At 39.9% G+C, this 17,503-nt stretch overlaps 1 protein-coding gene across 2 annotated transcripts in view; it reads left to right on the top strand.

Moving 5' to 3' along the window:
- The window catches only part of LOC121917479 (cannabinoid receptor 1), a 40,940-nt gene extending 24,272 nt beyond the window's left edge, over positions 1-16,668 (top strand). For both annotated transcript variants that reach the window (XM_042443494.1, XM_042443493.1), the window contains one exon: positions 13,542-16,668. In XM_042443494.1, coding sequence (XP_042299428.1) covers positions 13,593-15,014 — 1,422 coding nt within the window. In that variant the 5' untranslated portion in view covers positions 13,542-13,592 and the 3' untranslated portion in view covers positions 15,015-16,668. The remainder of the gene's footprint in view (positions 1-13,541) is intronic.
- Positions 16,669-17,503: the final 835 nt, after the last annotated feature.

Raw genomic sequence — 17,503 nt, 5'->3', positions numbered from 1 at the left:
CATATCACTCCTCAGTCTTCTCTTCACCATGCTGAACATACTTCTTCAACCTTTCCTCGTAGGTTTTGTTCTCCAATAACTCTTACCACATCCCTCCATACCCCTTCTCTAAACCCACTCCAGCTTGTCTATATCCTTCTTAAAATGAGGAATCCAGAATGGAGCACTATACTCCAGTTAAGACCTGGCCAGTGCAGAATATAGGGTGACTATTACTTTCCTCGACTTGGAAACTATGCTTCTATTAATGCTGGTTAAAATAGCATTCCCTTTTTTTCCTACAGCATCACACTGCTGACTCATTTTCAACTTAGGATCCAATAATAATTCCAAGGACCTTTTCTCATGTAGCACTGCTGAGCCATGTATCCCCCATCCTGTATCTGTGCATTTGGTTTTTGTGGCCTAAATGTAGAATTTTGCATTTGTGTATACTGAATCTCATAATTTCTCCCCAATTTTCTAGTTTGTCTAAATACTTTTGAATTGTGCTCCTGTCTTCCAATCTGTTAGCCATGCCTCCTAGTTTTGTGTCATTTGCAAACTTGATAAGGATTTCTTCCACCCCATCAAATAAGTCATTGACAGTAATGTTGAAGATTAATGGCCCAAGGACAGAACCCTAGGGACTCCATTTATGACCTCCTTCCAGTTTGAAGCCCAGCCACTGATGACAACTCTTTGAACACAATTATGGATCCATCTTACAGTATTCCCATCTATTCCACATTTAGTTTGACAAGATTTGTGCTGGCTTCAAATGATCACTCCATTGTCATCAAGATACTTCAGACAAATTTCTATATAATCCGTTGTAATATTTTCCCTTTTATTACAGTTAGGCTGAGTGGTTGGTAGTTCCCTGGATCTTCGTTTTTGCCTTTTTTTGAAAAGAGGGACAATGATTGCGCTTTTCCAGTCAAGTAGTACCTCACCTGTTCTCCACAGTTTCTCAGAAATGAAGGCAAGGGGTTCAGAGAGTACTTCAGCAAGTTCCTTCAGTACTTTGGGATGCAGTTTATCTGGTTCTGCAGATCTGAGCTTATTTAAGTTAGGTAGGCAATTCGTAACTAAGGAGCGGGGAATAAATAAAAAGTATTATTATTATTATTATTATTATTGGCATAAAATGCCCGGTTGGGGGCGTGGTGTACAGATGACACACACCCCCCAGACGCCTGGAAGCCAGCTTCAATCCACCTGGCTGCCCACACATAGATTGGCTTCCGGGTGCTCCAGCAGAGCGGCATTTACACGTCACACGAAAGCTGTCTTCCAGCCATGGTGGGTGGGAAAAACTGCCTTTTGCCACCTTTTTTGCTTTTTCTGCTCCTTTTTTGGCTGGCTTCAAGGTGGATTGGGGCCACGGCAAGCCAGTATGTCCAAATTCAGATGATGCTTTGAACATACAATTTTCTGCCTTTTCCCCAGGATTTTACCAGGGGCTAAATGACATCATCTTCTATTTGTAACTTTTCTATTTCCCCCCTTCTTAAAACAAGGCAGGGACAAAAAAAGATGAAATAGGCTTGCATCCAGGCAACAGTTTCTTTCCATATGAACCTTTCTAAGTTTGAAGATCCTTGGGGAGGGCTTACTCTTGATCCCACCATCATCACAAACATGCTTGGTGAGGAAATGTAAGGGCCTTCTGGATGAATATCCGCAATCTGTGGAATCCTCTCTACAGGAGTCTAGCTTGGTCTGGATAAGCCAATGTCACAATAGGCTTCCTCATTGCTTTCTGTCTGCTAGCAGGCAAAGGTCTTTTTATTTAGACAAGGCTACTTAACTCTGTTGCAGAAGGGTCTTTTAGTGTCAGTGCTGTACTTTTATCCTTGTTGCTATGTTTTTCATGTTTTCACACAGATTTAAAGCAGTCCCATTTTTAATAGAATAGCTTATTTAATTGTTTTTTAAATTAAATATAAACCTTTTGGGCTGTATGCTGTGGTGGATGGAGCTTTTATTGGGGCTGTTTTTTCTAGTTGTTTTTCTGTTTTATTGTGTTTTAAATGTGTTTTAAAACTGTTTTTAACTTGTACTTTTAAAAAAACTTTTAATTTTGTTTTAAATTTAAACTTTAAACAAAGTTTAAAACTTTGATTTAATTGTGTTTTAACTTTTGTGTTAGTAGGGTTTTTTTTAAAGCCACCTTATACTGTGTTTTTAACTGTAAGCTGCCTTAAAACCTGTGCTGGGAGAAATGTGGCATATAAATTTCATAAATAAATATTTTGTTTTAACCTTTAGTGTGAACCTCCTTGAGTTGTGTATGGGGAGAAAGGCAGGTTGTAATTTAAATAAACAGTAGCTGTGCAGTTGTTGTTGCCTTGAGATGGTTTTCTCCAGACCAGGACATTTCAAATTTTGGGATTCGGCTGTGAGGGTGGGGAGGCAAATGAATGTTTAAACATGTTGAAGCATGGAGAGTGTTGGTTTCTCTTCCTTTTTTCTATATGCTCAGTTTAACATTAAGAATAGACTCTCCATACCACCACGTTTTATAACCAACTCGTATGACATGTGTTCATTAATGTCTGCTAAAGTTAGCCTTATCCAAGTGAACCAAAGGCTCGTTACAAACGGGCCCTTGTGGTACCCCCGTCACGTGCTAGGGGTTGGCTGAGGACCTAGAGTCCACACCGGCCTCACCCCTAACATGTGACAGGGGCGTAAAAATGGCGGCACCCTATGCACATGGGCGCCACCATTTTTACGTGCCGGACGCATAGCGTCTGCATGTCGCACCCTGGGGCGCAAGAAGAAGCACCATTTTGGGGCTTCTTCTTGCTCCACAAGGGAGCCGCGCGGTTTGGCTGCTGCAGCTCCCTCGCGGAGCAACAGGCAGCGGCATAAGACCACCCGTTTTGGGCGGTCTGTAACGTGCCGAAGGCAGCTGAATCCACGAAGAACCAATTCAGAATAATTAACCAGAAGATGGGTAATGTGCATCTTACCTTGATGGTCAGATCCAGTATCGCAGCATAAGCATCCCTTCACAGGAAGACAGGAGCATAGAAATCTCCTTCCTCCCACCCTATCCAAAGTCCCTGTACAATGGGCCCTTGGTATCCACTAGAATACCAGGACCCACCCAACCCAGATACCAAAATCCGTGGATGCTCAAGTCCTATTAAATACAATGGTGTAATGAAATGGTATACCTTATACAAAATGGCAACATCAAGGTTTGCTTATTAGAATTTAATAATAATAATAATAATAATAATAATAATATGATTTATTTATAGCTTGCTTTTTCACGGGGAATCAAGGTGGGTTACAACATGTAAAAACAATGTGTAATATATCAAATCCTATTATCCCCCTCCCAACCTCCCATCCCAAATTATAAAACAAAATTAAATAAATTACAATATAAAACGTTATAATGATAAAATCAACAGAGTTGGGGAAAAGAGGAAAGGACTCTATAGTAGGAGGGAGATTTTTTTTTGTATTTTTAAAAAAATATTTTCAAGCCATGGATGATTGAATCCATGGATAAAACTCCATGGATATGGAAGGCCAGTTTACTATAAATGCTCAAAGGCATGGTGGGCACACATGTTGGCATCTGTTAACCTGAACATTCTAGAATAATTGTTCCCAGACTTTCACTCTCGTTTGACCATTAGCAATGCTGGCTGAACCTTTGGGGAATGGAAGTCCAAAATGTCTAGAGCAGGTTTTCTCAGCAGGTTTCCCTGGAATGCTATAGTTTCGAGAAAGATTGCATTTGGAATAGTGAGAGTTGGGGAGAGAGCCCTGTAGATAGAAAGAGCTTTATGCAGGGGTAAACACCGTGCCACAGAAACACCATGACACCGCTCAATGTGTGGTCAGCAGGGCGGTGTGACGCCAGCTTGGGGGCAGCGTTGTGGCCGCCCCATGCCACCTTGAAGCTGGCTCTTTATGCTGGTCTGCTTTGCCCCTTACTCACTTAAATGTGAATGTAGTTACAGCTATCACTTTTATTCAGAAACGAAAAGTGATACCCCAACCATTACACCCTGACTTACTGCATATTTGTAGAGCCCAGATAATTTTTTCTTTGTTCTGAAAACTGTATTATGGTATAAACATATTAACTTTTGATCAAGTACATTTATTGAAAAAACTGTTCTCATTAATGAAATATAAATCAGTTAATGAAATATAAAATCTGTCTAGTTCAGTTTCACAACAGATCTTATTGACACTGATTTTTTCTGATTTTTATTTTTTCAACAAAACCGCTCAAGTATTTATAGATATAAAAGATCTTTCATTCTGTGCAAGTACAGACTTACATATATGTATGCATGCATGTGTACACACATACAATATGCATCTGAGGAAATAGACTGAAGTCTACAAAAGCTCATGCTGCCAACTTTATTTCAGTTAGTCTCAAAGGTGCTACAAGATCTCTCTATGCACATACAAAGAAGCATTCCCATTTCAGGTCAAAGAAATGAAAGCTAGTTTCAGGTTAGATACAAATCATGATACTTTTCATATTACTGCAAATATATTCTTACCAGATTAGTAATAAATATATTTACTTCATTTTTTAAACAGTTGCTTTTTAAATAAACATCTTGGCCTTTCCAGAGTTTCTTACATGATGAAATTATTAATATTCTGCCAGGGGCACCACTACCAAGAGTGTGGCGGGTACAGACTGCACCAGGTGGCACCCTAAGGGAATAGTGACACCTCTGCTCCTCAAACATCTGCCTTTTGACAGAAATGGGCTGTGGCATTTGCCTGAGTCCCTTTAAAATGCTGAAGAGATGGTGTGAGTAGAGCGAGGTTCAGTGGAAAGAGAAAAAAGAGGCCCCAGGTTTCTAAAAAATTAATTTTTTAAAAAAAAAGTGTTCTTTTTTTAAAAATTCAAAGCGTCGTATCTTACCAAATTTTCACTTTAACCACATAAAACAGCCTAAATGTATTTACATGTACATAGATAAATACATTCAGGCTATGCATATGATAATGTAATTTAAAGGTATAATTTTAATTTTGCTAGTTGTTTATGTCACTACTAAACCACTATTATAATTTATGACTAACAGTACAAAAAACATTGCTGAAGCGATTCAGAGGGGGGGGGCATGAGCTAGACCCATTTAACACGCATGTTTTTGATTCTGATTTTTGACACGTCTTTTTAGATAAATCGATTCCGTGCAAGTGTAAATCAGATGTGGCTTAGAATCAACTTCAAGAATTGATTCAATGTCAGTGTGTACGAGATACAGATCGGAAGCGATTTACTATGACGTGATAAGGGGTCGCCAGGTGGGGAAGAGGAAATTAACAACTTGTGTTCACCCTCCCTTCAACCCTCTTATGGAAATATGTAAATGCAATTGCAGTGATGGGCAGAGGAAAACGAAAATCCTGCTGAAAACTCTTTAAATTGAACCGATTCATTTGCCAATGTGAACCACAAGTGGATTATTTTATTTTATTTTACCGCAAGAAAATGTGATCAGGGCAAATGTAGTGTGAACCTTGCTCCCACTGCCAAACCGATCCATCGATTCAAATCGCAAAGTGATTTATTTGTAAGTGGGAATGACGCCTAGGAGAGGTAAAAGATAATGGCATTAAAATTTTGAAGATTAAAAAAGTCTGGAAAATGGAAAAGGGTCATTTGAGGTATTAGTGATAAGATTCATGAGGTTAAAAATGGGAGAGAGCAAGTGAGAAAGGTGCTTGATGGTCTTCTTTGGGGGGTTCTTTGTGGACCTTGACACTGCTGGTTGCAGATACATTAAAAGGAACATGGGCAAACACAGTGGTGTCACCCAGTGTGGGAGGCTCCGGGGGGGGGTAGCCTTGCTCGCCTGTCCCTCATCCTGAGCAAGACATGGAAAAGGCAGCCAGGTGGTGGCAGATTCCTTTGCCTCCCCCACTTGTGCGTTCACCCGCCCACCCCTCTGCTGCTGCCACCACGACTCCCTCCTTGGGGGGAGAGCCAGGGCAGAAGGGAAGCCAGGAGGGGCATGCTGGCTCCTCTGCCACCATCACCTTGGTTCCCTCCTCAGGGAGATAGCCAGGGCAGTGGCAAAACCACAAGACACATGTACTCACCCCTCCTCTCCCACTTCTTCCCCTGCTGCCCCAGACCAGGAAAGTGCTGCTAGGCAGTGGGAGCCTATCCTGACCTCACTTGCTGGCCAAACCATCTGCCTGCTTCCCACCCAGGGTGTTAGGTGTGGTGGCAATGGGAGGGGATGGAAGGGGCTCATGCTGTCCCTCCTCCTATGATGTCTTGGTTTCCTCCTCACAGAGAGAGCCAGGGCAACAGACAAGAAGGGATGGGCACAGTAGCAATGCATATATACCTTGCAGCAGCAGGAGGGCCCAACAGAGATTCTCCTGGTGTGATCTGTACTTCGTGCACCCACCTGGTGACACCACTGGGCAACTAGATACCATCAGTTGGGTGAAACATATTTAGATACTTTTCCATCTGGCTTTCAGGGACTGAGAGTTTGACATCAAATCAGTCTGGATCATCCAGATGGATCACTGCTGAAATCTGGATGGAGCAATATCACTCTATTTCCATTGGATCGCTCACTGGCAATTTACTATCCACCACTGTGTTCTAAATAGAGTGTCAGTTTTGGAAACTGAGTACACTGTGCTTGACTGGTTCTGCACCCTTCTAAATGGCCACTTTCAAAAGGTGGGGCTGGGAAGAAACTATTGAGTTATGTAGCACATATATTACTGGGTTCCTCAGGATGTCATATTTTCTTTGCAGTTTAATATCTACAGTATATGAAATCTCTGAAGAAGGTCATCGAATGGTGATGGTGAACGACTACTATTTCCTCATCTCAAATTTCCTATATTGGGTACACTTCTAAAGCATCCTGGAGAAAAGTAGTGTCCATCATCATCACCACCACCATAAGAAAGGTGCCAGTGGCAGCCATTATTTCTGCCCCAGAATATCCCCAAATGACCATATGCCTAAAGCATTTGCCATGAGAAAAGCTCACTGCCAGAAAGAGGTACAGAGCTAACATTAAGCTGGAGAAAGGACAAGATAGAAAAGACCACTAGAGTATCAGTGACAAGTCACCTGAAATAGAATAACAGAAGAATAATAGAATCATATACAGTGCTACCTCGGGTTACGAAATTAATTTGTTCCGCCGCGGCGTTCGTAACCCGATACATTTTGCAACCTGAAAAGGCTTTTCCGAAGCGCGGCTAGCGGCTGGAAAGCCGCTAGCCGCGCTTCGCATTTGAATTTCGTGCCGATATTTTTTTCGTAACCCGAAAAAAATATCGTAACCCGGAACAGTTTTTTCCAATCTAACTTTTTCGTATCCCGGAAATTTCGTAACGCGATCAATTCGTATCCCGGGGTACCACTGTAGTTGGAAGAGATCACAAGAGCCATCCAGTCCAACCCCCTGCCATGCAGGAACACACAGTCACAGCATCCCCAACAGATGGCCATCCAGCCTCTATTTAAAAAAGGCAACTCCATTTAATATTTATGAAAGCGAAGAAACTGAAACTCCTATTTCAGGTGGGTTCAGTTTTTGTACCTTCATGCCAAATTTATTTCCAAGTTCATGCCAGATGTTTCCATGTGAGAATTTCTGGTACGGTCCTTACATATAATCATCCTTGAGCTGTGATCAATGGGTAGCCAGCTTTGTACCTCAACTCCATGACAAAAATACTAGAAGAAAAAGCTTGTGTACCCCTCCCCCCCTTTTTTTAACAGCATAATCCAGTAATTTCTAAATATTGATGTAGCTGCACTGAATATTTTGGTTAAATAGAAAAGGGAAACTTTAGGCTTGTATGGTCAGGAGTCCAAGAGGTGTGTGTGTGTATGCTATATACATGGGTTTATTAGTGACATGGTATTGGTTTATTAGTGACAGAAGCTCACTATGATTTATGATTCTACATGTAGCATGTGGAAAATTTAGAAATTCTTCTCAGAGTTGAATTTTTAATTCACAGGTGGGTGAAGCAGCCTTCCATGTGGTGCTTCAAGATAAGAAAATATGGGGACACAATAAACAAGGAAATTGGTTCTTTGCTTCACTGAGTAGTTAAGAACAGTCAATCCCTGCAGTATTATTAGGCACCCAGTCTGAAGTACTGAAATGTCTATATAAGGGACGCAAAGCCCATTAGCAGAATGTGCTTACATGTTCAGAGACTAAAGTGAATTAATGGCAAGAGGATCCCAGGTGATTATGAGTTTCTTTATTTATGTTTTCACTTCATGATTATTGTTGTTGTGTGCCTTCAAGTCATTGACAACTCATGGCAACTCCAAGGTGCTTCACAGTGTTTTCTTGGCAGAATTTGTTCAGAGAGGAGTTGCCTTTACTTTCCTCTGAGAAACTGTGACTTAATCAAGATCACCCAGTGGGTTTCCATGGCCAGGAATGGAATCAAACCTTGAAATCCCAATGTCTTCCTCAAACCAGTATACACTGACTCTTCATAATTGTACTATTTCCAAATTCAGTACTTTTAAATACTATCATCTTTGGTAGCTTCATCAGGAAGGGTTGGATGAGTTCGCAGATAAGGATATGAGGTAATGATGCAGGTGGTTTATTTCTCTTGGAGTTCTCTATTTATATAATTAAGGAGTGGGTAATACATGGGCTTGTTCAAGTGACACAAAACAAATTGCTGTTCTTTATTTTATTTTATTTTATTCTGATCCCATCTTTTCCCCAAAACTGGGCCTCAGGGCAGATCACTACAAGATTTGAAGGGAGGAAAAAGCAGGTACAAAGAGGAGTGGCTGGTGGATCTCCTGCTTTGGGAAGGGGGTGAATCCACTCTTGGTCTTCCATTTGCTTGGCTCTCTTGATTCCAAATCTCTATTGGAATAGTTTCCAGCACGTGGATGGCTCCAGCCCAACCCTCTGCCATGCAGGAAGGCATAATCAAAGCACCCCTGATAGATGGCCATCCAGCCTCTATATAGAAACTTCCAAAGAATTAGACTCCATCACTCTCTGAGACAGCTTATTCCACTGTCCAATAGCTCCTACCATTAGGAGGTCCTTCCTAAGGTTTAGGTGGAATCCCTTTTCCTGTAGTTTGAATCCATTGTTCCTAGTCCTAGTCTCTTGGAATAGCAGAAAACAAGATTGCTCCTTCTTCAGTTATGACATCCCTTCACATACATAAACTTGGCTATCATGTCCCCTCTTCTCCACCCTAAACATATGCAGCTCCCTAAGCTGTTCTTCAAGGGCATGGTTTGCAGACCTTTTACCATTTTCTTTACCCTCCTTTGGACACAGTAATGCAGGTGAGGTCTGACCAAAGCAGAATAAAATGTTATTATAACTTCCCTCAAGATGCACTCTAGAATCACATTGACTTTTTTAGCCATAGCACAGTATTGGCCCATGTTCAGCTTGTGGTATGCAAAGACCCCTAGATGTACTATTGTCAAGGAATATCACTAAGGGGGTGCGGGGTGTGCGAGCTGCACCAGGTGTCACCCTAAGGGGGAGGTGACACCACTGCTCCCCAAACATCTGACTTTTGGCAGAAATGAGTTGTGGTGTTTGCCTGCATTCCTTTAAAATGCTGAAGAAATGGTGAGAGTAGGTTGAATTGGGTAGAGAAAGAAGAGGTCCCTGTTTTTTTAAAAATTAAAATTTAATTTTAAAAAATATTCTTTTAAAGTTGTCTTTAAAAACACTACATCTTACCAAATTTTCACTTTAACCACATTAAACAGTGTACATGTAAATACATTTAGGCCGTGCATATACTATAATTTAAAGATATAATTTTATTTTTGCTAGTTGTTTATGCCATTACATTCAGTGATATATGATAATTATAATTAACATTAAAGAGCAACAGTACAAAAATCATTACTAAGGATTCTGTATAATGTGGTATGGGAGGAAATCAGTAGTAGGGTGACACCATGAGTTATTGCACCAAGTGACCCCAACCCGAATGATACCACTGACTGTTGTCAAGCCAAAATGCACTGTGTGTTAAGTTATAGTATACATATTATGAATTTCTTAATATATAAACAAATTACAAATTAAAATATAATCAAGTTGAAAGCAATTTTGTAAAAAAAAAAAAAATAAATCTGTTAAATGGTACATCACCCATTCCTAAAATCAATATCCTTCTCCTTGGTAGCCAATCAGTTGCCAACAACCTGCCTGATTTAAAAAGTTATTTTCCTTTTTTGTTAAGTTCACCTTTAAATCAAGGTGCAAGCACCATGGATGTTTTCTGAAAGCAAATTTTGCTTGCCTTATAGTAAAACATGCTGGCCTTACAGTAAAAAGAAGGCCAGTTGTCTGACTACTAGGTTGCTGCTCTCACTGTGACCAGGTGCAAAGTTAGTAGCTACTGAGAAGCCTCTAGCTCACACTAGCCTTTGCTGCAAGGGTGGCATGCATTTATTTATTTATTTTATTTTATTTTTATCCCGCCTTTCTCCCAAAATGGGACCCAAGGCGGCAAACATATATAAACATAAGTTAAAACTGTACAATTAAAATCATAACATCATGGACTAGAAGCTTCTCAGTCACTGCTCAGCAACTGTCTGAGCAGTGACCAAGAAGCCTCTCACCTGTACTAGTCTTGCGGCAAAGAATAGCATGGGCAAGAGGCTTCTTGGTTGCTTAACAGGCTTCCCAGTGAGGAGTGCTCTCAATCTGAGAGAGGCAATCAGCCCCCGATACTCCTTCCCCAGAGACATGCCTTCCCCACACAGCTTCAAGTCATTCCCACCCCAAACAGTTATTATTTCTTCTGCTACTTCTCTTGGCTTGTCCAACAACAAGAAAAAAAAAAGCAGGGGCAGCAGCACAGCACCAGCCTGACAGTCAAGTCCTGGCAAAGCTCACAAAGCTTAAGCTAGGTCCCAAATGGGAAAGCTCCTTGTTGCCACTGGCTCTCCCCACCTCCATGTGCTCTAACTCATCTTCACCATAGTCCTAAAAGTCACTAGTTCCCTTTGTCTTTCTTGAACAGCAATAATTTGATTGAAGACTCTCCTGCCGCCCCCCTTTTCCCTGGATCTTTCCACCATTCACAGGGGAGTGTACCACCCACTTTAGGAATCACTGTCCTAGGTGGTTTAAACGTTTGGCCCATTATAGCAACAGCCTAGCATCCGGGGTTTGGCACATCTGCAGATGGCCCCGGCCCGTTGTCTTCAATGTGCTGATGCACACGGCCATCCTAATGCTGTCATGTGCACATTGCATATCCATAGAGAATAATGGGACTTGAGGTCCCGCAATATTTGGTATCCGTGCGGCGAGGGGAAGTCTGTAACAGAACCCTTGAAGATATGGAGGGCCAATTGCATATATGTTCTGTACCTTGATTTATATTGGAAATGCACTATATTGTGGCCTAATTTGCTGCTATACTGCTGCAACTCAGTGATGGTGCAGTGTTTTCTAAGGAGTAGTTTTTTGTAGCTCTGGGACCTGCCAATGTTGCTTACCCAAGTTTCAAGTTCAGAATATAAACCTGGGATGATTTAATGTACAACTGTGCATGATGTCAAGTTTCTCACTCACAAGTGGATTTTTTAATGTAATTGAGTACAGATGTTGAGAAACTGCAACATACAGGTTGAGTATCCCTTATCTGAAATGCTTGGGACTAGAAGTGTTTTGGATTTCAGATTTCTTTATTATTATTATTATTATTATTATTATTATTATTATTATTATTATTATTTAATTTTTGGAATACCTGTAGATGAATTTACATATGTAATGAAGTATGTTGGAATTGGGATACAAATCTAAACACAAAATTTATTTGTTTCATGCAGCCCTTATACACATAGTTAATTTTGTGCATGAAACAGAGTTGGTGTACATTGAACCATCGGAAAACAAAGATGCCCCTATATGAATGACCCATGAAGAGAGTTTTAGGTTCTGGAGTACAATCAGTGCTCCATACCCATGGATATTTTATCCATGAATTCAAGCATCCATGGCTTTAAAATATTTTTAAAAATACATAAATCCCAATAAGCAAACCTTGATTTTTCCATTTTACTATCCATTGTATTTAATGGGACTTGAGCATCCATGGATTTTAGTATCCACGGGGGGGGGGGGGGGGGGGGGGGGCAGGAACCAAACCCCAGCAGAAACAAAGGGCTTGCTGTATTTCAGAAATCCAGATAAGAGAGACTCAGCCTGTACTTACTTAACTTATGTTTTTGGAGGTTAAATAAAAATGAAGATAGTTGTTACATAACTTTCAAAAAATTTGTACATTTAAAGATCACTTCAGAAATTAAGTGAACCAAAAATATTATCAGGGAAAGTTTTAAGTGGGGCTAATATTTCACAATTAATAATGTCCACATTGGTAGCTAGAGTATTGATACCCCAAGTATGGACAAACAGGAATTACCAACAATAGATGACTAGTTTATGAAATTATATGACATGAAAGAGATGGACAGATTAACTTCTTGGCTGAACCAAAAAGATATAGGGGGGGAAAATTAAGAAAGAATAGTTACCAATAACAGAATTTTGCAAGAAAAGATGGCAGTAACAAAGCAAGTAGTTTGGGGGAAGATAAGAAAGAATGTAGGGATAAGAGTAAGAGATTGGGTATTTGGAATACCTAATACAATAATGTTGAAAGGACTTAATGAATCAGAACTGTTATATTTTGTATAAGGATTCTGATTTGCCTTTAGTGAGCTTGTAAATTTGTATAATAATAAAAATATATATTATGACCACATCATTGATTCTCTTAACAAAAAGAACATATTGACTCAAGTTGGTCAGAGAATGGAACCTTGTTGCTTAGATTTCAGTGAAAACACATGAATCACACACTTCACATATCAGCATTTTAAAAAATATAATCTCAGATATAAGTGATAATGTTAGGGTGGAATCCAGAGGCACATGCTCATTATTAGCAACAAAGCCCATGAGTTATACAATGAAATGATCTTTTACAAGGTCTTCTAACTGAATTATGTATAAATTTTTAAGCTCGTAAAAAGAGCTCACTATACAACATGATAGAGATGGACAATCAGTGTAACTGTACCCCTTCAGATCAGCCATCATCAGGTGCTCTATATTTTTTAATATGGTGAAATTTGTAATTGAAGACCTGCAGTTGTTTTAATCTACTGAGGGAGTCATTGGTCTGATGAAATTTTAAAATGAATGAGATGAGATAGAATCAGAGGAGGATTTTTTACAGAATGCATCCAGCACAACTAGTTAGGGGAAATTAATTACCATTAATATATTTTCCTACACTTTTCTCTTACTTTCCCAGCCTTTTCATTCCATAGCCATGCATTATGTTCTAGCCATTCTGCAGGTGAATGAATGTTGTAAATATGGGAGTCTGATTCAACACTAAGTAGAAAGACAAAGGTATTATTGAGCATTATTGTACTATAAATAAACAGTCTAACTAGATGGGTAAATATCTTCTCCAACTTTGCATATATTTAATTAAGTTTGGTCTTCTCCCCTCTCTACCAGGATTGCTTCACTTACTTTCCCCACAAGGCTACATAACTGACATCTGGGGTTATGAAGTCAGTCTTAGATGGCCTCGCAGATACGACCTTCAGAACAATTACAACAGATCTTCTTTACATGGGTTCTAACGATATACAGTACGAAGATTTGAAAAGCGACATGGCATCCAAGTTAGGATACTACCCACAGAAGTTCCCTCTGTCTTCTTTTCGAGGTGATTTCCGACCAAAAATGACTGCAGGAGAAGATGCTGTTTTGGGCGTGCACCCAGCAGATCAGATAAATCTTACAGATTTTTACAACAAGACCTTGTCCACATTCAAGGAGAATGAGGAGAATATACAGTGTGGAGATAACTTCATGGATATGGAGTGCTTTATGATTCTGAACCCTAGCCAGCAGCTGGCCATTGCAGTACTCTCCCTTACCCTAGGCACCTTCACTGTTCTGGAAAATCTTCTGGTCTTGGTTGTCATCTTGCAGTCCCGAAGCCTTCGCTGTAGGCCTTCCTATCATTTCATCAGCAGCCTGGCAGTAGCTGACCTCCTTGGCAGTGTAATCTTTGTCTACAGTTTTGTTGACTTCCATGTTTTCCATCGAAAAGACAGTCCCAATGTTTTCTTATTCAAATTAGGTGGAGTTACAGCCTCATTCACAGCCTCTGTTGGCAGCCTTTTCCTCACTGCAATAGACAGGTACATATCTATACATAGGCCATTATCTTACAAAAGGATCGTTACCCGATCAAAGGCAGTTGTAGCATTCTGTGTAATGTGGACCATTGCTATTGTCATAGCTGTCCTCCCTCTGCTTGGTTGGAACTGCAAAAAGCTCAATTCTGTTTGTTCTGACATATTTCCACTAATTGACGAGAACTATCTGTTGTTCTGGATTGGTGTCACCACTGTACTCTTGCTTTTTATTGTTTATGCTTATATGTACATACTCTGGAAAGCTCATAGCCATGCTGTTAGGATGCTTCAGCGTGGCACTCAAAAGAGCATGATCATTCATACTTCAGAAGATGGTAAAGTGCAACAGGTTCCCAGGCCTGACCAAACACGTATGGACATCAGGTTAGCCAAAACCTTAGTCCTCATTCTTGTGGTTTTGATTATCTGCTGGGGTCCTCTGCTTGCAATCATGCTCTACGATGTCTTTGGGAAGATGAACAAGCTTGTCAAGACTATCTTTGCCTTCTGCAGTATGCTGTGTCTACTGAATTCCACAGTGAATCCCATTATCTATGCTCTCAGGAGCCAGGACCTGAGACATGCTTTCAGGAGCATGTTTCCACCATGTGCAGGGACAGCACAGCCACTTGACAACAGCTTGGAGTCTGACTGCCAGCACAGACATGCTAACAATCCAGGTAATGTCCACAAGGCTGCTGAAAGGTGTATTAAAAACACAGTTAAGATTGCCAAAGTGACCATGTCTGTTTCCTCAGACACAACTGCAGAGGCACTGTAAAACAAAAACCTCTCGGCATCACGAGAGCACAAAACGAGAGAAAGTAAGAGAAATCCATTACTACAGAAGTGTGCGTTTTTTCATATGTATCTTTTTTGCCCTGTTCTTTCAAACAATGGTGGTGTTCAGTTGTTGGAGGTTTAGTCTTGGGTAGTAGCTCTTCTTCCAGGTTTTTTTTCTTAAAAGGATTCAACCTATATTTTCAAAAATGGGTTTTCCATTGATCAAACATTAATTGAATAGTAATGGCTAAATTCTGTTATCATATATAAAAGTATCCCATTGATCAAGGAAGGGGGAAAAATCTATAAACATACTGAAAATTACTGCAAATTCAAATCAGAAACAATAATGTGTAATTGTAGTTTTATTTCTGGTGTGAAATACATTAATTGTTTGTAAGTAGGTTTTCATACCCTACCCCACCCCAAAAGCGGCAGTACTGGATTGTAGAAGTTTTGTACCATGTCTTGTGAGATGTATGATGTTTTACTGTCCATTAATAATATTGTCTAATCAAAGTGATTAGGTAGACTTGTGTGGAAGTAATGTAAAGTATGTGATGATGTAAAACCCTCCTCGCACCATGAAAGAACTTCCTGTATTTTGAAGAAGTCCTATGAGGTATTTTGAAATTTTTACATTCTTAGTGGTTTTTAGTGAACTTCAAAGGAAAGGCTTTGTATTTCTTCTGCTCACATTTGAAATCCCTATTAAGTTTTTAAATTCATGTAAATATGGGAATAACAGCAACAGGAGTACTTACACTAACTTTGCAAGAGAAAAAAATAAATTGGTTCAGATGAGGAAAGGTCAGCTAGCTGGGGTTTTTGTTGTTGTTGTTGGAAATGGTATGAATATCAGCAAAGCCCCAAAGGGAAGGCATTGGGGCACTGGTAACTGGAAACTGTTTTTCGAACAACACTGGAATTCTGAAGACAACATGTGTCCTATTAAACACATGAAGTTATCACTGTGATGTATACTTGAAATGTGTTGCATTCCTGAGTCTCAAGTTTCAATACATTTGAAATGTGGGATGCCAAATATCAGTCTTCGGAAACAAGAGGATAAAGTATTAGTATTAGACTTTTTAACGTGTGTATATATAATTAAGTGATATCTGTGTATTTGTATGTGTTGTGTGTATATATACTAAATAAGTGTGGGTTACAACAATATTAAGATAAGAAAATTGTGACAAAACATTTTCAATCTATCTCTTGTTGCATTCTTTGCACATAAGTTCTGTTTCTAAAAGTGAGATCTTCCAACCAATCAGTAATGAAAATACAGTACGCAACATTTATAAACCCATACAAAAAACACTGTCTTACAGTGATGTATTGAAGTCTTTTACTCCCAAGTCTCAAGTCAACTCTCAAGCCTCTACCTTCAAGTGTCAAGTTGAGTTTCAAGTCCTTGTACAGTACTTTTAAATCAAGTCTCAAGTCTGGAAGCCAAATATTAACAGAAAATTGAGGTGGAGTGTGTTTCTCAGAGGGGAACAGCAAGCACCTTAAGCAGCGGGCTTGAGATGCGGTTGAGGTCTGTTGGCAGCCCATACCCACAGTACATCAGAGGAGCTTCAAAAACTTGAGAAAGATCCTTCCACCTCAAGCTCATTGCCTAACACATTTGCTGTTCCCCTCCAAGAAACACACTCCATGCTCTGGGGACAGGTCTTGTCTGCTGCTCAAAATGAATGATGCCAGCAAGACAGTCACTAAAAATATACAAGTCGCAAGTTGAGTCAAGTCAGAGCATTATTTATTGCCAAGTCCAAGTCAAGTCACTGAAGTGACTTGAGTCTGTTGAGTCAGTCAACTCAAGTCTACATCTTATAAACAATAAAAATACACATTATTATTTATAGCAGACAGACTTGTTAAGAAGGCAAAAGTACTGTGTCACTTAATGATTAACTAGTTTTCTGTGTCTTTAGATCCCAGGCTTTACAAAATGATTGGAAGAAGAATGCCACTGTGAACAAGTACCAGAAACTTAAAACAGGCATCCACAAGTGTTAGTATTAAACCAGAAATAAACAACATGCAGGAGAAACATTCCAAATGTACACAATCTCTGACAAATTAAGAATGCAGGAGATGAAAACTGAAATACTATCCCATTTAAAGAAACATATAAATGTTAATCTGTTTTTATATTATAAGGAGGCAGGCCTTTCATTGTGAAAACCGGGTCACCCTGATCGAAGAAAAACTTCCACTCGGTGACCTCTTTTTATCAGTGAGGTACTACATGCACAAAAAGGTGCAGCATGAGAAGTTCGTTCTGGATCCCTGCTTCCTGGGTTCATTTATGCAGTTCTTGTTGCTGGGTTGACCCTTGGAAGCAATGTGCAGCACCAGAATCAATGCTTGGGTAATTTTGGGGGGGGGGGGCAGAATCACTGCAACCAGGGCTATCAATTGTCTGTGTAGCAGCCATGTGAACGCCAGTCTTCATGTACAGTACCACTGTACATG

The sequence above is a fragment of the Sceloporus undulatus genome, unplaced genomic scaffold (genome assembly GCF_019175285.1).
Source record: "Sceloporus undulatus isolate JIND9_A2432 ecotype Alabama unplaced genomic scaffold, SceUnd_v1.1 scaffold_19, whole genome shotgun sequence".
Classification (NCBI taxonomy): Eukaryota; Metazoa; Chordata; class Lepidosauria; order Squamata; family Phrynosomatidae; genus Sceloporus; species Sceloporus undulatus.
Note: the sequence above shows the minus strand (reverse complement) of the source record. Positions and strands in the feature narration are given on the sequence as shown.